Below are 23,391 nucleotides of genomic sequence, written 5' to 3' on the forward strand. Positions count from 1 at the left end.
GTTAGAATTCGGCTCGATAAGACTCGAGTTCGACTCGTTAATTTCAATTAACGAGCCGAGCTCGAGCTCGAAAAATACTCGTTTAGTTATCAAGCCGAGTAAGCTCGAACTCGCTTCTTTACCGAGTAGCTCGGTTGAGCTCGACAAAGAAGGGTATTTTTGTCATTTTAATAGTCAACAAGTAGAAATTTGGACTAGGGTTGATAACTTGATATTACATCGTTTCATTCTTCATTTCCGCCTCTCCCTCTCTGCCGCACCCCGTAGCTACCAACCCACAGCCGCACCCACAACCCTGCAGCCCCGCAACCCAGCAACCCCGCAGCCAGCAACACCGCAACCCCGCAGCCTCGCACCCACAGCCCCGCAACCCCGCAACCCGCAGCCGCACCCACAGCCCCGCCGTACTCCACAGCAAGCCGCAGTCCACAGCCGCAACCCACAGCAAGTCAGCAACCTCTGCCTCCACCGCCGCCCACAGACTCAACCCACAGGCCACAGCCTCTGTTTTCTGCCATTAACAACCGGTCCACCGCCGGGCCAAAACCAGTCCAATTTGACTGGTTTCTCTAATCCTTCGTGATTTCTGGTAAGTATTGTCTCTTTTCGTAGGTAAATTATACTAAATGACAAGAGTTCAGAACCTGCGGTGTTTCGGCCCCCAAATCTAGTTTTAGGTTTCATTGCTGCTTACGGTTCAAAAACTTAACATGTGATGTGAGAAGGACTTAAATGTCCGGTGACCATCTTCTACTTGCAAGGCTTTTAAGGATTTTGCATAATTTATGTAATTTCTGTAATTTGCATAATCAATAATGACCCGTAATTTCTGTTCTGTAGTAGTTAATTTTTTTAATTTTGTAATGTTTTTACATTCCAAAATGGATAGCTTATGCAATTTCAGAAAGAAGACTGTTATCTTGGAAATCCAATTTAAGTTTGATACGTACAGACACTATATTACACTTCAATTTTCTCTTTTTAATGTTTTTGATTGTATTAATTATGAAGAATCCAAAAATTTTGTCATTCAAATGCCAAGTTGGGTAGCATCATGTTATATGGGACTGTTATGTTAGTGCTTCAAAGCTAAAGCTGCCAAATTTGGTTTCCAATTAAGAGTTTTCATCTTAGAGTTTAACCTCAACTCTGCAAAGCCTCTCCAAAGGGTGGTTCATTTTTTACTCACAAAGCCTTACGGGCTTAATTTGGACAGCATACTTCTCTTTTTTTTTTTGCCCTTTCTTTAGTTTCTTTAGTTGTTTGCTACCCACTAAATCAATTAACTAATAATTTATTAGCGACTAAATTAGTTACTCTTAAACTACAACTAATAAATTTATACATTCAACTTTCTATATTATAATTGACACTAAATATGTAAAGAATGTAATCCCCTAAAGTATAAGTTCATCACACTTTAGTTCTTAATCTAATCAATCACCTACTAAATGAGTTATTCGTAATTTATCCACTCATGAAGATTACTTTTAAATATATCTTTTGCATTTTAAAATTGAGATTGGTTTCCCATGTGCCATTGAGAATTACAAGAAACTAAGGATATATTATTGGCAAAATTTTTTTGCTAAAATTGTTTGTTATTCGTTGCATAAATGGTACTTCAGGTTTTATTGCTAATTTGGATTCATGCATTTGTAGAAATGGCGAAAAGGAAGTTGAAAATAGTTATTAAATATCATATGGACTTGACTGCATATATTCCTACATATGTTCCTTATGGACTTGACTCAAGTATATTTTTCCTTTTAAATAATAGGTATGTACAGTCCTCCATTTCATTCACACCAAGGATCGTCAACAAATCCTATTATGGAGGTTGGAAATGAAGCTGTAGAACAAGAACTTGAGGTGGAGTCTAATGCTGATGAGATGAGCGAAGAAGAGCTGGACTTAGATCACTTAGATCAGCCGAATGAAGGAACAGAAACAGGGGAAAAAGGTGCTATTGAAGGAGCAAATCCGTTTGGAAAAAAACAACGGAAAAAGAAGTCAACAATATGGGAGGATATGACAATAGTAAAACAGCCTGATGGAACATTGAAAGTGCAGTGCAATCACTGCAAAGAACTATTTGTCAAAAATCCATCTGGAGCTACTTCTCAACACAAGCGTCACCTCAAAAATTGCCTACAAAAGAGGCTGGCTGTTGGGGAGGAAAATCAAAAGAGGCAGCAAGTGTTATCCTTTACCGAAGGACCCTCGGATGGTATAACTTCTATAACTAATTTCTCTTATGATCATGCTAAAGTACGAGAGTTAGCAGCTCATATGGTTCTTGTACATGAGTATCCCTTCTCTATGTTGGATCATGTTGTTTTTAACAAGTTCATGAAAGCTGCATCTCCATTTTATAAAAAGATTAACCGGCAAACAGTAAAGGAAGATTGTGTGAGTGCTTACATGCTTGAAAAGAGAAGGCTGAGAAATATATTAAAAGGTGCCAATAGGGTTAGTATAACCACAGATTTGTGGAAATCTGGTCAAAAAATTCAATACATGGTTGTGACAGGGCATTTTGTTGATAGTGATTGGGTGTTGCAAAAACGGGTTCTAAATTTTTGTAATGTCCCACCTCCTCACACGGGGGTAGTTATTGCCGATGCGTTAAGTAAGTGTTTTCTTGAGTGGGGGATTGAAAATAATGTTTCTACTATCATTGTGGACAATGCTTCTTATAATGATGTATGCATTAGGAGGCTTAAAGAGGGTTTCTCTCTAAGAAAAAGGTTGAGCATTGGAGGAAAAATTTTTCATGTTAGGTGTTGTGCCCATATACTTAATTTGCTTGTTCAAGATGGGCTTAATCAAATTGTTGATGTGATTGATGTTGTTCGAGAGGGGATTAAATATTTGAAAAATTCAGAGTCTCGCCTCAATGAATTTGCCAAAATAAAAAAACAGCTTCAATTGCCTTCTAAACAGCTCATTTTGGACTGCCCAACTAGGTGGAACAACACTTATTTGATGTTGGCTTCAGCTCTAGAGTTTAGGGATGTATTTCCCAGGTATGGGGACATTGATCCTGGGTTTCACTATGTCCCAAGTGAGTTTGAGTGGATGAAAGTTGAAGAAGTATGTAAATTTTTGGGTATTTTTTATGAGATCACCAATATTATTTCTGGATCCGATTACACAACGACTAACCTTTTTCTTGTAGAGTTGTATAGGATTAAAGAGCTATTAAATGAAAAAGCTCTCGATTTTTCTGATCATATTAGGTTTATGGCTGAAAGTATGACACAAAAATTTGACAAGTATTGGGGTGAAAGCAATGTTTTGATGTCTTTGGGTGCTATTCTTGATCCGAGGTACAAAATGGTCCTTGTTAGTCATACTTTCCCAGTTATTTATGGAGAAGTTGCAGCCCCTAGGTACATTGATGAGATTAGATGCATTCTTTATGACCTCTATAATGAATATGTGGATGCTCACATCTCATCTCATAGTGAGGAACCACAAAGGGAAGCTGGAAAAAGAAAACATTCGGAAATTTCAAGTAAATCTACTCAAGGGGCTGCTAAAAAGCTTGGAGTTAATGTTCTAACTGGGAAAGAAAAATTTCAGATGATTGTTAGTGAAATTGACAAGGCTCCCTGAAAAATCAGATTTAGATGTCTATTTGGAAGAAGGCAGGTATGTTTGTGATGCAAATGCAAATCTTGATGTCTTGGGTTGGTGGAAAGGGGAAAGGTGGAGGTTTCCTATATTGTCAAGATTGGCAAGTGATGTACTCGCTATTCCAGTTACAACCGTGGCGTCCGAATCTACTTTCAGTGCTGGTGGTAGAATAATCGAAGATAGACGTGCTTCTATGTCCGTTGAAACGGTGCAAATGCTACTTTGTGGGAATGATTGGATCCGCAATCTTCATGGGTTAAAAAACAAGTCTCGTGTAAGTAAAATATATACTCTACTAGTTGTTTATTTTGGCAGCTCATTTTATCTTGCTAGGAGTTGTAACTTTCTTGTTTTCATTTTGTAGGAACCACTCGATGTTTCCGAATCATCTACAATTGAAGAAATTGATCTTTCAGACATTTGAAGGCTGTTTTCTGGAATATGTGATGCTGTTTATTGTGATTTGTAAAGCTGGACTTGTGAAGCTATACTTTTTCTTGTGATTTCTGAAGGGGTTGTACTTTTTCTTGTGATTTCTGAAGTTGGACAATTTTTAAGCTATGTAGCAGTGTTTTTCATGGTTATTTGGCTGTAGTTTGTGCGTTTATTTGGCTGGACATAACCTGTTATGGTATTGGCTCTTATGAATGTTGTCTCGTATGGAATTAGACTCTAGTTTGTGTATTTGTTTTTTTTTTATTCCTAGAGTTTGTGTTGTATGGATGTTATGGTCTTATTTGTCTTGGATGAAATGTGGTTAGAGTTTGTGTATTGTTGAATGTGAATGGCATTGGTTGCCAATCCTAATATTTTTTGTTGATTTTAGATAGCCTAAATCTGGATATGCTGGAGTAGAACGTCGTAATAACTGATTGTTCAATTGCGAAATCAAGCCTCAAAATCGAGCCTCGAGCTTCGAACTCGAGTCTAAAATCGAGCCTCGAACTTGAGCCTCGAGCTCGTCCGAGCCTGGCTCGTTTGTGATAAACGAGTCGAGCTCGAGCTCGAGTTCGAGTCACATTTCCATTTTTCGAGTCGAGTTCGAGTGCATATCATAGCTCGTCTGCGCTATCGAGCGAGCTCGAGTTTGGCTCGAATTCTTCACGAGTCGAGCTCGGCGCTCAGATACTCGCTCAATTAACAGCACTACTCAAAAGCCGTCGGACATGGGGCACGAACGATGTAGCCTGCTATCAATTGCTTCGGTGTGTATGCATTATGGACTGTGTGTAGTTTTGGTCATGTGGATTAAACAGTTTTGGGTAACTTTTCACAAATTTCATATGCTTCATAGAATGGCAATTCAATCATTTAAGTTTTTTGATTGTTTTGAGCAGATTGTGCAATAGTTTAATGCAATTATTGAGTGCTTTATTAATTTTAATTTTCAAAAAATTAGTGCATTTGTGTGACCTAGTGCATTTGCGCGAAGGAGTTGGTTGTATTGCAAACTTTTGATAAATAAATGTTAAGACACAATTAATATCACAAAGGAATTTGTTTTCCTAACCGTTGCCGCAATAATCCACATTTGTTTGAACCTTTTTCATCTACTTAAAGTTTTGTTCCAGTATAGTTATGCAGCTTTTTAGATTTCAATTTCCTCTTATTCACTTCTCTTCAATCCCTTACTTCCTTCAATTCAACCCTCGACATCATTTCTTAGACAAGATATAATCCTAGTTCTTCCATATAAAAGGAATGAAGATTAAAAAAAAAGGCAACAAATAGTGATATAGAAGATAGAAGTTTGAAGAAAAATTATAAATTTGATACTGTGTGAGTTTAAGAAGAGTTAACTAACAAAATAAGAATGGAAAAAAAATTTTTTTAAAAAAAGGAAAGAAGAAAGTGCTTACGTATAACGGCAAGAGTCAATAAGGAAAAGTAATGGTATTCTGTGCATGTTATGAATTAGAGGTAAACTAGGCAATTTTCACCATGCAGTGCATGGTAGGTGTTGTCCACGCCACTCATAAGGTTTTTATAGATTAGGATGCTAAATTTGTTAACTGTAAACTGTTAATATAGTCTGATGAATGAACGAAAAGGAATTATTTTATGGATTTTGTTGTTGTAGGATTTGTGATGGCCCCACTTCTTCCTGAAGCGTACCCTAGGGTTTAGCGGACCGTCTGCCCAACTCTCGTCAGGACTCACCCACTCTCATTTTCAAGAAAACAAATTATAATTTCAAACGTAAATGAAACAACAGTTCCTAAACTTAGAATGTACATTCATACTCATGTCTGTCTCTAACGTTCATACATTCCCAAATATGACAAAAGGTTCAAGTACTAGTTGAGCTTCAGACCCTAATCGAACACTAACGCGAGTACAATCATAAAAGTCAAAAACTAGACGACACCAGTTTGTCCCAACCTCACACCTATGCTCGTACCTCCAACTAATGGGGTAAGTCAAAACTCAGTAAACTTCCAAAACCTCATGCAAAACCAAATAGCAAGTTGGCTATTATATAAAACTTGAAATATCAAAGTAGCGTGCATAAAAATTCATAAAACTTAGCAATAACACTTCAAGTAGCAAATTGAATAGATATTCAACATTTCCAAGCATAAGGATACAGTCGCTCCTGCAAACTAACTCGGCCATAGGCCATAGCTTGCCAGGAAATAGTTGACACTCCATCAACTTTCAAAGTAGTGTAATCAGTCCAGTAGAGCACCACTTAATTCCAATCACCATTAATTCGATTCAAGCTTAACGATACATAACAATTAATACAAGTCTAATAAAGAAAAGTCGTTTCCATAATCGAATATCCAAGTCTTACACCACGAGTTTAAGATACATTAGTTATCCAATTCTTACATTAGGTTCCCAATAGATACATCAATTCCCAAAATATACAACAACCATAATGTTTAGTCAATTACATTTAAAACCCTAATACAAAAGTACATCCAAAGGGTTTCTCCGATTTTCACTCCATGTCCATACCTGTTAAGGAGAACAAATCTACAGGGTGAGCAATCGCTCGTGAGGCTGAGCAATCGCTCGTGAGGCCAACAAAACATACATGCAAGCACGTTGTTCGAGTAACAATCCCAATTGACAAGTAAAGCAATAATATTCAAGTAAATAACAATTCGAGCTAGAAAAGTAAACAAAAACAATTCAAGAATATAGGAGTTCTCAGGAGTTATTTTCCACTTGCACGATCAAGAACCTCCACGAATTGACACTCCATCAATCGGGTAGGTTATAGTCCGTAGAATTTCATTTATCATGTCCCCGTTCACCGTTACATATCCCTATACCGGGCCCACCTTTCATTTGTTTGAGACGACACTGCTCGAGTATGCCAAGCAAGACCTCTCAATATGTCAAGCTTATTTTTTTCTCATGGTTCACCAAGGAGTCCGACCAAGTCCATGCCGGCTCGAGCCCAAGGTTGGCCAGTGAGAATTGGGCGTCCCCCATGCTTACACTTAAGAGTCGAGGAGATTCACTCCAATCGACTTATGCAGTTGTAGTGGGGCAAATTTCCAGTAGCCACGTGTTAGCTCGGATGTTGTGATATGGCAGTTCGGGCAAAGCAGCTCGGACATAGAGAGCATCAGTTCGGCCACCCTGCAAGCCGTGTGGGCTTAACGGGCCGTGCCTCCCAAACCTTTCGGGATCCACGGGTGAAACCCTAGCAAGACTCCCCCTTGACTAGGACTCAAAATCCTATAAGGAAACTTTCTCCCTCCAGCCTATAAATATAGCACTACTCGACAACTCAAGGTACACCATCTACAGTTCTCTATATGATTACCCTACTCACAAGCTCTACTGACTTGACCGTCGGAGCTACTCCGGGGACTCTAGCCCCGCCGTTGTTCTTTCTTCGTAGGATAGTCGGTTCGACTTGCCCCTCTCAGCTCGGCTCCACTCACCCAGCTCGGACTGCGTTCTTGACCGTCGCATCAATTGGCGCCGTCTGTGGAAAACACGTAAATTCTTCTCTTGCGAATCATACCAAGGACTAGGTCTCAGAGGAACGTTGACGGATCCAAGGGGAATGAGCGAAGCGGCCCTCAGAACTCCCTTCGGGGTCCGACTCCTAGAGACGAGGGGGTGGGGCTCTCACGAATCCCGCCTGAGCAGCTGGTTCAGACGGTGGCAGAAAACTTACCTACCTTCGAGGCTATCATGGACTACCTCAAGGGACAGACAGGAGGTCATCATGACCAGGAACCTAAGGTCCAAGGGGTGGAAGGAGTTGGACTATCAGAATCCAGAGCGGGGAGTCCAAATCCCCGGCTTAAGAGGATGCGTAAGGAGCTCACACGTGAACAAGATCGAGATCGTGGAACCCTCCCACAAGCACTTCCGAACTGAGCACCCGGAGCCCTTTCGGAGGTTCTCAAGGGGAGAGCTCTCCTAGCGGAGAGAGCAGCTCCAAGTGCAGGACGAGCTGGACCTACTGTTGGACCCTGAGGCGGACAGGTACATTGTTTCTCCCTTCGTGCCCGATATTGAGGACTATCCGCTGCCCGCGAAATTCAAAATACCGAGCATGAAATCTTACGATGCAACCACGGATCCGGAGGACCACCTGTTTGCATTTATGACGTAAATGCGTCTACAAACGGCCGCGGACGCGGTCAGATGCAAGACCTTTCCACTGTTCCTGGAGGGAAAGGCACGTCAATGGTTCCAGGGGCTTCCCCCCAGGTCTATCCGATCCTTTGCCCAGCTCGCGCGGCTGTTCGCAGCACAGTTCGTATCGTCGCGAGCCTTCTCCAAAAGCACCGCTCACCTGATGACCATCCAGCAGAAGCCTGAGGAGTCCTTGCGTGAGTACATGGTACGTTTCAATAACGAGTCCCTCCAAGTCCGTGATCGGGATAACAAGGTGGTCATGGCTACCTTCATCAATGGGTTGCGTAAACAGAAGCTCTACACCGAGCTCGTGGAAAGACCTCCCAAGTCGGTTAGGGAGATGCTGGACCGAGCTCACGAGAAGGCCAATGCTGAGGAGGCCAATCGCCTGAAGAGCGCGCAGGAAAGACTGAGGGACGATAAGCGCAGGAGGAACTCCGACCAGATAGACGCGCGGCACGGCCAGGGACGGAAGAATGTCTATGAACTCCTGCCTAGGAGTCGGCCCATGGGAGGAGATAAGTCTTAGATTGCCCTCACCGCACCTCGAGCTCGGGTTCTCGCTGTGATGGAACAAAAGGGGCTTTCCCGACCTCCCCGGCCAAGGGCCGGGGACAAGAGCGAGCGGGATCAGAGTTTGTATTATGCGTATCACCGAGATGTGGGACACGATACGGAGGATTTTCGCCACCTCAAAAAAGACATTGAAAAGTTGATCACACGGGGCCACCTCGGGCAGTTCATACGTGATGAGCGAACTGACCCACGACGGGGGAGGCCCAAACCAGAGCACCTAAGCTACTCCCGTGATCGACCTCAGGGGCCCCGTGGCCGAACTCCCGAACAAGAAGCTCAGAATCTGGCCGGGGTGATCAATACTATTGCAGGAGGACCAGTAGGAGGGGATAGTCATACAGCTCGGCGGCATAACCGCCCCCCTCCCAGTGGGGAGAGTTTGAGCAAACGATTAAAGATGTACGAGAAAATCATTTATGGACATGAAGATGCAGTCCCTCTGGCCTATAACAACCACGAAGCCATCATGATAGAAATCATCACCTGCAACTACAAGGTAAAGAAGGTATACATTGACAATGGTAGTGCCATCGATGTGCTGTACTACAAGACCTTTAAAGAGCTGCAGCTGGAGGACAAACAGCTCGTCCTGGTCCGAACTCCATTGATTGGCTTTGCTGGCCCCCCGATAAGGCCGGAGGGAATGATAACCCTCATGGTCACGGTAGGAGTGTCACCAAAGTGCTGAACTGTTCCAGTGAACTTCGCTATGGTAAAGGAGCCCTCGTCATACAACATGATCCTGGGGCAGCCTACCCTGAATGCCCTCTGAGTTGTCTGCTCCACCTTGCACCTCAGTATGAAGATTCTTACCCCTGCTGGGGTAGCGGAAGTGGTCGGAGATCCAGAGGTGGCAAGGGCCTGCTATATTGCCACTCTCAAGGGCAAGGAGAAATTGGTTACTCAGACAGCTTGTTTGGAGCCCTGGGAGCCCATGGAGAAAGGAGAGAGACTGGAGACGGATGAGGGGCTGGCTGATCTGCCGGTCTGCCCGGAGCAACCTGAGCGCACGGTCAGGGTCGGCACCTGCCTAAGTGAATCGATCCGAAACCAGCTGGAAACTCTTTTAGAAGAATACGCGGAGATCTTTGCTTGGAGTGCTGACGACATGCCCGGGATTCCTGCCGAACTAGCAGTTCACAGGCTGCACATGGACCCCAACGCCCGACCTATAAAGCAGAGAAAGAGGAACTTTACGCCAGAACGAAATGAGGTCGTCAAAAGTGAGGTAGGCAAGCTGTTGGAGGCTAAGATCGTCAAAGAGGTCTACTACCCGACCTGGTTGGTTAATCCAGTGCTGGTCAAGAAGGAAGAAAGAGCTTGGAGGATGTGCGTGGATTTCATGACGTAAATAAGGCTTGCCCAAAGGATTGCTACCCCCTCCCGCGGATTGATCAGCTCGTGGACTCAACCTCAGGGTATGAGATCTTTTATTTTTTGGACGCTTTCAAAGGTATCACCAAATAGCTCTGGACGAGGAGGATCAGGAGAAGACCTCGTTTATCACTGAGAATGGCACCTATTGTTATGTCACCATGCCGTTTGGGTTGAAGAATGCGGGCACGACCTACCAGAGGCTGGTCAATAAATGTTTAAGGACCAGATCGGTCGACACATGGAGGTCTACGTGGATGACATGTTGGTGAAGAGCCGGACTCAGGAGCAGTTCATTGCAGATCTTAGGGAGATCTTCGATGTTCTTCGGAGCTCGCGGATGCGGCTAAACCCCAAGAAGTGTACCTTTGGGGTCAGGTCGGGAAAATTCCTAGGCTACATGATTTCCAAATAATGGATAAGAGCTAACCCGAATAAAATCCACGCCATTGTGGACATGGCTCCTCTCCGAAATATTAAGGAGGTACAGCGCCTGACTAGAAAGATGGCAGCTTTGAACAAGTTCTTGTCTAAGTCAGCTGTTCGGGGTTCCTCTTTCTTCAAGGTCTTGAGAAGAGGTCTGCGGTTTGAGTGGAGATCGGAGTGCTAGAAAGCATTCGACGAGCTAAAGGCCCACCTCGCTCGATTGCCGGCCTTAACCTCCCCTGAACAGGGTGAAACCCTGTTCATCTACCTGGCCGTGGAGGTGGAAGCTATTAGTGCTGTACTGGTACGAGAGGAAGACAAGGTACAGAAACCCGTATACTATGTTAGTCGCGCCCTGCAAGGGGCCGAGGCGAGATACTCCGCAATAGAACTGTATGTCTTGACACTAGTTCATGCAGCTCAGAAACTCAGATCGTACTTCCAAGCTTACCCTATAGTAGTGGTGACGGACCAACCCTTGAAGCAGATTCTCTCTAAGCCCGATGTCTCAGGGCGGATGGTGAAGTGGGCTGTAGAGCTGTCGGAGTATGAACTCAGGTATCAGCCAAGGATAGCAATTAAAGCCCAAGCCCTGGCAGACTTCATAGCAGAAGGCGTTTCCTTTGGATCGTACGAGACTAAAGCTGACCTGTCCAGAGAAGCAGGTAAGGCCGAGAAGGCCAAAGAAACTGCTGAGGACATACGCACCAGACAAGCAACCGAAGCCCTACAAGCCCAAGAAACTACCAAGGCTACTCAGACCCAAGGGGCAGTCGAGGTCCAGCAGGCTGAAGACACTGCTGAGGTCGCCTCGGCCAATAAGGTAGCAGAGGTCGAACAGGCCGGAGAAGCAACTGAGGCCGAGCAGGTCAGAGAGGCTGTCGAGGCTGAACAGACCATAGAAACAGCCCAGGTCGGACAGGCCGGAAGGGCTGCTGAGGTCACGCACTCTGGGGAAGCAGTCAAGGCCGAGCTGGCCAGAGGGCTACATCGACCCAAAAGGCTATAGAGGCTGCAGGACGAACAGGTCCGATCTGAACGATGTACATGGACGGCGCGTCAAGCAAGGAAGGATGTGGAGCAGGTCTCCTCCTAATCAGCCCAACAGGAAGAGCTGGCCTATGCCTTAAGGTTCGATTTTAGGGCCTCTAATAATGAATCTGAGTATGAGGCTCTGATTGCGGGGATGGAGATGGCTCTAAAATTAGGAGCTGAATCAATAAAAGTCTACAGCGATTCGCATCTAATAGTGAATCAGGTGGGGGGGAAGCTACGAGGTCAAAGAAGAGCCTTTGAGGAAGTACGTCGCCAAGGCGCATGAGCTGAGGGACCAGTTCAAGCAGTTCATTCTCTACCAGATCCCACAAAGCCAAAACAAGAGAGCTGATGCCCTGTCCAATCTAGCATCTACCTCGTTTAGCACTCTAAATATGGAGATATTGGTAGAAGTCGTTTAAAGTTGGGCGTATGAGCAGCTAGACGCTACAGTCATCCAGGTGGTAAACTCTTGGATGGACCCCATTGTCCAGTACCTAGCTCATGGAAAGCTCCCCCGAGCAGGACGGAGGCCCGTAAAGTTCTTCTCAGGTCACAGAAGTATGTGCTCATGTAGGGAGTACTATATAGGAAATCCTACTTGCAGCAGAGGTTAAAGTGCGTAACACCAGAGAAAGGGAGCTATGTCTTGCGTGAGCTGCATGAGGGCGTCTGTGGTAATCATGTCGGACCAAGGGTATTGGCCAAGAAAGGAATGTTATCTAGATACTACTGGCCCACCATCTTCTGGGACTCGGCCGAGCTGGTGGCAAGATGTAAGTCATGCCAGTTGCACGCTCCAATTCACCATGCTCCGACCCAGGAGATGATTCCTCTCCATAGCCCATGGCCGTTCTTCCAATGGGGAATTGACCTGTTAGGCCCCTTCCCTCGAGCTCCAAGAGGTTATGACCATCTGGTAGTGGCTATTGACTACTTCACTAAATGGGTAGAGGTCGAGCCACTCAATACGATCAATAGCAGATCGATCCAGAAGTTTCTTTGGAAGAGCATAGTCTGCCGATTTGGCATACCCCGGGTCCTAGTCTCGGATAATGACCGACAGTTCGCAGACAGTTCCTTCCGGGAGTGGTGCTTCGAGCTCGGTATTCAGCAGCACTTTACTTCCGTGGGGCACCCACAAGCTAATGGATAGGTCGAGAATGTTAACAGAACCATCCTGCACGGTTTGAAGACGCGAATAGAGTCAGCTCGGACAGGGTGGCTGGATGAGCTGCCCACCATACTGTGGGTTTACCGGACTACACCTCGGACGGCCACCCAGAAAACTCCATTTGTCCTAACATATGGAACCGAAGCAGTAATCCCGGCGGAAATTGGAGTGCCCTCAAGCAGGGTGCAATATTTTGCGGTCCAGAATAATGAGGAAGAGATGCGGCTCAACCTAGACCTGCTCGAGTGTCGTAGGGAAGAAGCGTGTATAAGAATGGCCAAGTACAAAAGACAGGTTGCGCGGTACTACAACGCTAGAGTAAGACACCTCTCCTTCAAACTAGGGGACCTGGTATTGCGCAGAAACTCCGTGAGCCGAGCTGGGGGCACGGGCAAGTTAAACCCGAACTGGAAAGGCCCCTACGTGGTGAAGGAAGCTGATCGTGCGGGGTATTGTAAGCTAGCTCATCTCAATGGGGATGAAGTTCCGCGCACCTGGCACAACTCAAATTTAAGACTCTTTCGTTAAGAGTTCTGCCCGAGCTGGAAAAGGCCGAGCTAGGAAGCTTTTTTGCGTGGTAACAGATAAAGAGATTAGCTCGACATTTTGTTAGCTCAATACTTGGGCTCATAAGAATGTATTCAAGATTCTAAGAAGAAATAAAGAACTTTCACTAAGTGTTGAACAAGGAACTATATATTCAATTCGGAAAAGATATACAAAAGGAGGGCCATACAAAAACGAGCTGGCCAGCTCGGTTCCTACCCTGGCCTAGTTCCTATCTATGCCTACGCTACGCACTACCTAGTTCTCCCCTTGCTGTTCCTGCTCGGTCTCGGCGGAGGTCGCAGGCAGGATGGGGTCGGCGATCAGCACGGCCAGGTCACGCCATGCGTGTAGCCTTCCACCAGCCTGTCAATCTGGTGAACTGCTTCGGGGTTGTAATTAGACCATCTACCCAGGTCGAACCCAGGCAAGTTCAGAGATTGCACGTCGTGCATGGCCTGGGCGTACCCCACCTGCAGGACCGGCCCATTGAGAATGGCAAGATCCTGCATGAAATCCTCAGATTTTTTGAAGTCTCTGACCCCTAATAGGCGACCCTCCTCGCGTGCCGCTTCGATCTGACTGGACTGCTCGGCTGATTTCCTCTGCTCTGCTTCCAGCTGTGCGGTCAGCTCGGCCGTCTTCTTCTTCTCCATCTCACAAGCGGCCTGAGACTCGGCGACCTGCTTCTTCACGGACTCCAGCCCTGCCTCGGCTGTTTCGAGCTGACTGGACAGCCTATCCTTAGCAGCATCAGCCTGGGAGAGATTCTCCCCCATGTTCTCATACTGCTGCGCCAGCTCGACTCCAGCAACGTTGAGCTGCAGATCAAACACAGAATAAGAAACCAACAAGTTAAAGAAATTTCAGTGAAGCACCAGTTGAGGAGGTACCTGGGCTGCACTCAGGTAGAAGTGCTCCAGCAGCTCAAGGTTGGACGCGAGCTGGATGAAGTGGTGGTCCCGTGGGAGCACCGTCCCCCTGATGAGCTCCCGAGCCACTTTTGGGAATTGAGCTCGGTCATTCACCGACAACCCCCACTTGGGGCAGAAGTGCTGGGGGTTAGGGTGCGAGCTCAGTTCGGTAGGAGGCTTTAGAGGAATCACATTCCTCATTCGCCACATAGCTGGAGGCGACTCTGACGAGGCTTGCTGCTCGGCGGTGTTCACCTCATAGTGAGGGGCGAGGGCAGCTGAGGGTTCCTCCTGGGGGTGAGGGGAGGTCACCTCGATCCGGGCCTTCTTGGCCACTGTCTTCTTTCTCTTCTTCTTGGGCTCCTCCTCAGGCGATGACTGAGCTGCCATCTGGGGAGTGGGCACTGGTGGCGGAGGTGGAGCCGCACTGCCAGGGGCTGTGGAGGGCGTCGGAGCAGGCGTGCTCGAGCTACCCGTTCCTCCTATACTCAGCAGTTGGGAAAATCTTTTCACTACAAGACAGGAAAAAGAGTCAGTTCGCACAACATAGTAGAACTCGCAAAAGAAAAGAGGACGAGATCAAGGATTTACAAGCTGTCAGCTCCTCTGGGGTAAGAGGTCGGAGATCAGGGGCAGGGTCGTTCACCTCTGCTCAAATCAGCCCTGCCGACCAGAGTTGGGCATTGTTAAATTCCTTCACCTTCAGCTGAGCTCCCGAGCTGACCAGGCGGTCCAACTCTGCCGCTGGCAGAGGCGAGGGAATTGGGTCAGATACCTGGGTCTCCTCCCTCCAGGTCAGGGGAGGAAAGCCCCTGTTCTTCACGAAGAAGAACTGAGCCTTCCAGCCTTTAATGGAGGAAGGGACATACGTGAACAGTTCACGGGTTGGGAGCTCTCCTCTGATCCTATGAGCAAAGTAGAACCAGCCGTGAACTGGTCCGCTGACCTTCATCTGAAAGAATGACCTAAACAGGTCCAAGGAATAGGGGATCTCAAGAAGGCGGCACAGGATGAAGAAGCCTAGAATCGACCTGACCGCATTAAGGACGAGCTGGGTTATTCGAATTCCCCAAAAGGTCAGGATTTCGTAGAGGAAGTGAGGAATGGGAAGACAGAGACCAGCCACAAGCTGATCTCTATATATGGCCACAAACTCAGGAGGAGGTCGACACGCGTACTCCTCTGGCTGGGCAGCTCTAGCCTCGAACTGGGGGAGAATGTCATACCTCCCCACCAACTCGTCTACGTCCTCTTGGTCCAAGAGGGGTGGGATGATCTCGATTTTCCCATAGTCGATTTCAGGCCCCCTAGAGGGGCCTGCCCTAGCGCGAGCTGGGACTGCCTCCAGTGGAATTACTGGGGGAATAGCTCCAGCGTCAGGCTGGGCAGGTTGATCAGGTTGGTCCATATTGTGGGCTGGAGAAGGTATTGGGGAAGGTAGGTACACAGACCCAGATGAATTAGAAGAAGAAGAGCTAGAAGAAGAAGAAATTATTTCTATGGAGGTAGGTTGGGCTACTCTACGCCTAGGTGCCGAGCTAGTAAGGTCTGAGTGTGTGGAAGAGGAAGACATAAAAGGGAAAGAAGACTTATTAGTGAATAAGGGAGAAGAGCTAGTAGGTGCTTAGAAGGAGGCGCTACTCTCAGATGAAGTCACTAAGCGGGGAGTGAACTGATGAAGCTTTGGAAGAAAAAGAAATGAGAAAGGAAGTGTGAAAATGACGTTTGGTGGGGCCTATTTATAGGCCACCAGGGCGGGAAGACAAAGAGTCCCGAATTGAAATTTCAAATTTATTGCTAGGAAACTGTCACCTTGGGAGACGGTTGAGCTGACAACCGCCATTGTGAGAGGACGTGACCCTTGAAGTGACGGTTATGACAGTAGACATGGCAGTTACCCGAACCAGGGATGTGACCGGGAATCGTGGGTCCCACGCCAAGCCAACCTGATGCTTCGTAGTTTGGTCCAGACTCATGCGACCTTTCGATGACTCTGGATTCAAAGGAGGGCTAGTGTAGTGGGGCAAATTTCCAATAGCCACGTGTTAGCTCGGATGTTGTGATATGGCAGCTCGGGCAAAGCAGCTCGGACATAGAGAGCATCAGTTCGGCCGCCCTGCAAGCCGTGTGGGCTTAACGGGCCGCGCCTCCCAAACCTTTCGGGATCCACGGGTGAAACCCTAGCAAGACCCCCCCTTGACTAGGACTCAAAATGCAATAAGAAAACTCTCTCCCTCCAGCCTATAAATATAGCACTACTCGACAACTCAAGGTACACCATCTACAGTCTCTATACGATTACCCTACTCATAAGCTCTACTGACTTGACCGTCAGAGCTACCCCGGGGACTCTAGCCCCGCCGTTGTTCTTTCTTCGCAGGATAGTCGGTTCGACTTGCCCCTCTCAGCTCGGCTCCACTCACCCAACTCGGTTCGTAGCGGCTCAGCTCGGACTGCGTTCTTGGCCGTCGCATCAGCAGCCATAGCATAAATAGTCACGTAAACACTTCACGTAATTCACTTAACAAGTCACTTTAAGCAATTCAAGCATTTCATGCCAAGTAATTCAAGTACACTTCACTTAAATGAGAACTAGTGTGATAAAGTACACACTCGACTCAGCATTTTCAAAATCTCCAATCACTAATAGCAATTAAGCACGTATCAAGTTCACATACACTTGACACTCACCAAGTAATCAAGAAATAAGTACAAGCGTTTGTTTTAGATGTTTTCCGTGAGATCCTCTTGAACGTCCTCTTGAGTGCCTGAGCAATTAATAATGAACTATCACTTATAAACCCCAATTATCAAGGAAGATTGCACACTTGTACAATCTAAGAAAATTTCACGAAAATGAGTCTTAATTACTCGTAAATCAAGGCTCAAAAATGGGGTTTTAAAACACAAGCGAAATCTGATTTTCATCTTTGAAATCAAGTGTAAAACGGTCTAGCAATATCGAAGGAAAATAGAGAGGTCGCAACTCTCAATTTCCTTTAAGTTTGGAAATTTCAGATTTGTCGAGCGATCTTTGAAAAATCGTATTTCACTCTCTGTGAGTCCAAAATTGGAAAACTTAGTACCGTTGGAAACTGCTTCCAAAGTACTAAACTTTCTATAAGACACTTCTCCATGATTCAAAATAGAAGAAATTCAAATTTTGGCTTCAAGTCGCTGTTTTGGCTATCAAGACAGTTTTGGGGTTGGTTTTTTTTGGCCAAATTTGAAAATTCGGTAAAATTCACACAATGCGAACTAGCCTCTAAAATTTGGAACAAAATTAGAGTTACAATCAAATTTTAAAACAAAACAAGTGGAACAACAATTGGAGTTTTGAGCACCAAGATATAGCAGCTCAAAGTTACCCAAAAGTTGGGACTGTTAGACCATTTTCCAGGTTTAAAATATAGACTTTGAATCTTTGGTTGAGAATTGAAATGGACTCAGAATGGCACCAAATTTGGTATGATTACACTACCATATAAGGGCTATTCCTTTGTCAAATTTCATGGAAAAATGCATTCGGGAAGTCAGTTAACAAAACTATTAAAGTTCTACAATTTGCTAAGACAAATCTGCCTTGCATTTTCGTTTTTCTTTTGTCAAACATTTGGCCAATGAAAATTCCTTGAACATGATTCATTTATGAAGACAAAGTCTAGGAAACATCCCAAAATATGTTTGGTAGGTGATTAACACCAAGGATTTTGAACAACAAGTCCCAAATCAAGATTAGCTATAAATCAGTCCAGAATTAGGGTTTTCTTTCACAAAGATAGCTCTGAAATCCGACCACAACTCACTCAATTAAACTCAGAATTGAGCGTGGTTAGTGTTGTTGAAAATTACATTCATAAGGCTACAATTTCTCAGAAGGAATCATTTTAAAATTCTATCCACAACTAGCTCATATTTGAGCATCAAGTCGCAGCTCAAAATAGGGCTTCCAGTACAGATGAGAAACAGAACAGGAAACTTTACAAGGTTGGTACGGCTCACTCAAATGGAATCAGGGCATGCATTTTATACCATTGGAAAACTAAAAATGTCTAGTTTCTAATTCCACAAACAGCACTCAATTTTGATATCAGAGCAAAGAGTTATGGCTGAAAAATATCACTGCCAGAAAGGCTCTGGTTACGTTTCCAGTTTTGCTACATTTTCGAAATCTCAACTTTTGGCCAACCAAATTGGATGATTTTTGGTGGAAACTTTCCACACAACCCACACAATATATTTACATCAAAATCAAGTCAATTTAACCATAAAAAAGTGCACTAAGGGTCACAGTAAAATAGGAGCAGAATCGTCACTTTTGCTCATCTCACTTCCTTTAAGTTTTCTTTCACAACACAACTTATTTTCACTAGATTAAGCACTAATCTAACATAAATAACATCAAATCTCATCAAATCAGTTCATCAAGCCATTGTGGGATTTCATAGAGTCCACTCATAAGATTTTCAACAATATAAAGCTATCCATATGAATCTATGAGCTCACAAGTACAATACAACTTATATAAACCAAGATTCAAGAGGTTGATCATCATTTACCTCCTTAGATGGCTAGAGCAGAAATTTTCGGTCACCTTAAACCCAAGAAAACCATGAGAAACAAGCTCGTTGCCTAGCTTAAGTTAATCTCCAAGTGGTTTGCAAGTTGTGTGTAAATTTTGGAGTGATTTGATGAAGAAATGAAGCAAGAATTGATGAAGATTTTGGTTGTTTTCTCCTTGAAGATGGCCGGCTGTTAGAGAGAGAGAGAGAGAAAGGAGAGTGTTTTGTTGCAAATGAAGCTTTCTTGAGAAACTTACATGTGTGGTTCAAAAGTGTTCAAAAGTCAACTCTCCCTTCGCGCGCGTTTCGTGCTCGATTCCTCTCCAGTTTGTTTCACTAGTGCACTAAACCTCTAATGCACTTCCATTGATACTATTATTATTCACTCTTAATAGTCTAAAAATAATGGTCTAAAGTCCCTCAATTAATCGCGTGCGCGAAAACGCGTACTTCCGATTTGTGCGCGATAGAATGAAATTTCTAAGAAATTCTTACAACGATAGTATTACTAACTAATATTTGAGTATTTAAACATAAAAATACCTATTTCGAGACTAATGTATGAGTCTTCAATCTCCAAGCTCACTGTACCCTCAAATCGATTATTGCCTCCAAACGCGTGTTCACTATTCTCACTAGACGAGCTTTCAAAAATTAAATTTTGTAACAAGTGATTTTTTTAAAAATATATGCAAGTCATAGTTCCATGTAATTGGGTCTAAAAAGGTTGGAATAAAATATTCAGAGCAAACGGATAATTAAATATTTAAATAAGCTAGTAATAGGAATTTAAAATAAGTAAATTTGCGAGTCCTCACACGAATCTAGTATTAATTTTTCAAGTCTCCAATTTGTCGTGTGGTACCACTTTCGAGAAATTATCGACGTACGCGTAATAAAAACTTTATTTAACTTAATCACATCTAATCTCTTAATTAACTCTTCTTAGTCCACTATTGCTCATCCTTAATTCTCCAAGGTAATTACACTCTCGAATCAAAGTTTACCTCGAAAAATGTATACTCGTTATTCCTTACTAAACGAGCTTTCGAAAAATAAATTTTTTCTAACGAAACATTTTAAAACACAAGGAAGACATTGTTCCATACAAATGAAATTAAAATGGTTGAAATAAATTATTAGGGGTAAACGGGTGAATAAATAATTAAGTAAATCAGTAATATAATATTAAAATAAGTAAAATTTCGGGTCCTCACATCCTCACCTCCTTAAAAGAATTTTGCCCTCGAAATTCACACCTAAGGCAATATCATTCCCTTAATGGTCAAGTCTACCAGATCAGTCACTAACTCACATTTTCCAACCCATACTTCACAATTTCTATTCATTCAACTAGCAATCAAGCCTTGATTTTTCCCCAATAGGCATTTTAACTTCCAAGTCATATGGTAACTTAATCAGTTTCATGTCTACTTCATATAAGTAATGTCCTTACTTCTTTAATGCAACTATTATAGCCACTAACTCCAAATCATGAGTTGGTTACTTTCTCTCATGATATTTAACTTTCTAGAGGCATATACAATCACCTCATCATGTATTACTAATATACATTCTAAACCATCCTTTGAAACATCTGCATAAATCACAAAACTACTTCCTCCGCTCAATAAGGCTAACACAGGTGCATCGATTAAACATTTTTCACTTTCAAAATTCTTCCTCACATTTAGAATCTCAAATAACTTGCCAAGTCTTGTGTGACAGCCCCACCTCACCCTAAGGTGAACCAAAGTGGTTGATGGACCGCTTGCCCAGCTCTCACCGGGACTACGGATCCGGAACAAACGTAAACCCTACCAAATGCTCAAAAGAACATCGAGAAGATAAACATTCAGAACCCAATTGAGCCGAACTAAAAGATACAATCAATTTTTGATACAACGTTCTCACGAAAAATCATAACAAAATGGAAGTGCCGTTGGCCAGATTCCGGCCGGATTCTTAGCAGGATTGGAGGCAGTATCTCAGCCCCAAAAATATTCAAATTCCCTTGCAAATCCGGCCAGATATCCGGCCAAAAACTGGTCGGATTCTCGACCGGATTCCATGAACAGTTCTCGCTAGAATTTTCTTCTTTTCTCGATCAACTTTCACACTCGTTCGAAACCCAACCAAAAACAAGTAAACTTAGCCTAACATGAGAGAATGTACATTCCCAAATAAATATGTCACATATATGTCGCGCCCCATTTTTTGATAAAATGAAAAGAAGTCGTTTGAAATCATAATGTGTAGTGTGCATGAAATATGTGAAGCGTGCGAATCTGAGAAATAAAGGGAAAGGCCATGGGACTTTTAAATGCGACGGTTTGGCCAAAATGGTAATCTAAAAAGGTTTTTTTAAAACAGAAAAGTAGGAGTCACCACTTGGTATTGAGTTGGGGTGTACCAAGTCACCCAAAAAGTAGTTTTTGAAAAAATGAAGTTAAAAAAAAAATCTTTTTAGATGACTCCTAGTCTACGAAAATCAAAGAGACGAGTTCGGGGGTCACGGTTGATAAAAGGGAAGGCAAAGACGAAGTCTAAGGCATCCTTTTATCCTAGCCTAAGCTAGTTGCGTGATTTAGTGATAATTTTCCTAATTTTTACCCAAAAAGATGTATTGCATTTGGATGTGTCTAACATGAATACAAATCTAAATCTAATGATTGGTTTGAACGGGGCAAAATGTGTCTTTTGAGGTTCGATTGTTCCTAATCACATGAATTGTGATAGCCAATGGCGAATCCTCAAAGAGGTCATGACTAAATACAAATGAATGCTCGAGTAATACTGAGAAAAAATGAGAGTATGAGAAAAATGTCTTTGAGTGTAAAAACGAGTGTTAGGTGCAAATGTGCAAAATAGGTGTGTAAAGTGCAAGGGTGAAGTGATAGTGTGCAAAGTGGTACTATGTATAAAGTGAGAGTGTGTGAAGTGATAGTGGGTAAAATGGTAGTGTGTAAAGTGATAATATGTAGAAAGTGAGAGTGTGTGAAGTGATAGTGGTAAAAAGTGGTAGTGTGCAAATGATAATATGAAATGCATGAGCCCTAAAGGAATACAAAGCAAGACGGGTATGGGGAGACCCTAAAATCGTGACTTTTAATTTTCCTTTTGGTTAAAAAGAAAACGAGCGTGCTAAGGCTATTGTGCAGCCATACTCGTCCGTTTTCCTTATCAAAAGGGTGACTCCCTAACCTATGCAAGCAAATGAGCCTAATAACTAGGATGAAATGCAAAGTCCTAAAGATTGTGTTTCAAATGCAGGAAAATGGTAAAGGGTTCATGCAAAACGTAAAATACTAAAAGGAAAAATGGATGAAATATAGTGAGGGCATGCGAGTATGTACTAGCGAAAGGAGGACGGCCCTATTGAGTCTAGCATTGGACTAGCCCTTCACTAACATTCTCTCACAAGCATTGGACATTGTAAGAGATCGAGGGGAAGACCATGACTAGCATTGGACTAGCCACGGTGACGTGTATTCCAGCCACATAATCAGATATAATGATAAAAGCAAATAGACATGCAAAGCACATAGTTTGACACAGCACGTAGCACATAAGCATGCTTATCTAGATGCCAAAGCAATAAGAAAGCGATAACACATAGCACATAGGCATGCAGATCACACACAAAGCAAAATGAAGCAAATAAACCCTTAACTATTACATTTGGGAGGCCCTACTACAATCTAATGGGGAAAGAAATAAATAAAATAATACCCTAGTTATTACAACTTTGGCATTCAAGTGTCTTTCAAATGATCAAAATTGAACTAAAAATGAATAAACAAAACTAAAGTCAATAAAGCGAATAAATAAATAAATAACAAAAATAATGAAAGAAAAACATTCAAGAGACATGCAATTAAACACGTAAAGTCACATAGGGCACGTAGGGTCAAATAGAGTAAGAAATAAGGGATAGAGTGTACCTCCTTGGAGTTGGAGCCCTAATGGAGTGAAATTACTTATTTATCCTCCAAAAACAAAGAAAAGGTCAAGGTATTGCTTTAATTGAGAAAACTAAAGAAAATATACAAACACAAGCTAGCTCAATTGGTCATAAAGCCCTTAAAATTATGAATTAAATGCAATTTAAACAAAATATGGTGGCTAATTGAAGCAAACAAGCAATGAAGTTGCGAAATTAAAGCTGTCAAGGACCAAATCGCAAATATCAGAAAGTTTTTAGGGCTAAATCACGATTTCCAGAACTTTTGGAGCCAAAATAGAAGGAAAGATAAAGTTCAAGGACCACTTTCAAATTATAGCAGGGACCCAATTGAAAGTCTTTATAAAAGTCTTAGGGTCAAATTATGAGGTCCTAAAACTCTGTGGTTAAATTACAAAGTAGAGGAACATGAGGAATAGAAATTGTAAATTAGTCATCTTCTTCCAAAATGATTTCAACATTAGACCGCCATTCCCATCCTCTTCACAGACGGAAAACAACAGCAGAGTTCGATTACCACTTTGAAAAGAAAATGAAACACGAACAAACTCCTTCTCACACAAT

General features: G+C 43.4%; 2 protein-coding genes across 2 annotated transcripts; both read left to right on the top strand.

Moving 5' to 3' along the window:
* Nucleotides 1-220: 220 nt before the first annotated feature.
* LOC113718005 (zinc finger BED domain-containing protein RICESLEEPER 2-like) lies at nt 221-4,462 on the top strand. The gene is made up of 3 exons (XM_072060814.1): nt 221-589; nt 1,781-3,916; nt 4,007-4,462. Exon 2 carries the CDS (start codon nt 1,783-1,785, stop codon nt 3,619-3,621), a length of 1,839 nt encoding a protein of 612 aa, XP_071916915.1. The 5' UTR covers nt 221-589; nt 1,781-1,782; the 3' UTR covers nt 3,622-3,916; nt 4,007-4,462.
* A 7,211-nt stretch (nt 4,463-11,673) lies between these two features.
* Nucleotides 11,674-13,369, top strand: LOC140004796 (uncharacterized). The gene is made up of 3 exons (XM_072044941.1): nt 11,674-11,763; nt 12,245-12,616; nt 12,824-13,369. Exons 1-3 carry the CDS (start codon nt 11,674-11,676, stop codon nt 13,367-13,369), a joined length of 1,008 nt encoding a protein of 335 aa, XP_071901042.1.
* The last annotated feature ends 10,022 nt before the right edge of the window (nt 13,370-23,391 follow it).

The sequence above is a fragment of the Coffea arabica genome, chromosome 1c, assembly GCF_036785885.1.
Source record: "Coffea arabica cultivar ET-39 chromosome 1c, Coffea Arabica ET-39 HiFi, whole genome shotgun sequence".
NCBI classification, from domain to species: domain Eukaryota; kingdom Viridiplantae; phylum Streptophyta; class Magnoliopsida; order Gentianales; family Rubiaceae; genus Coffea; species Coffea arabica.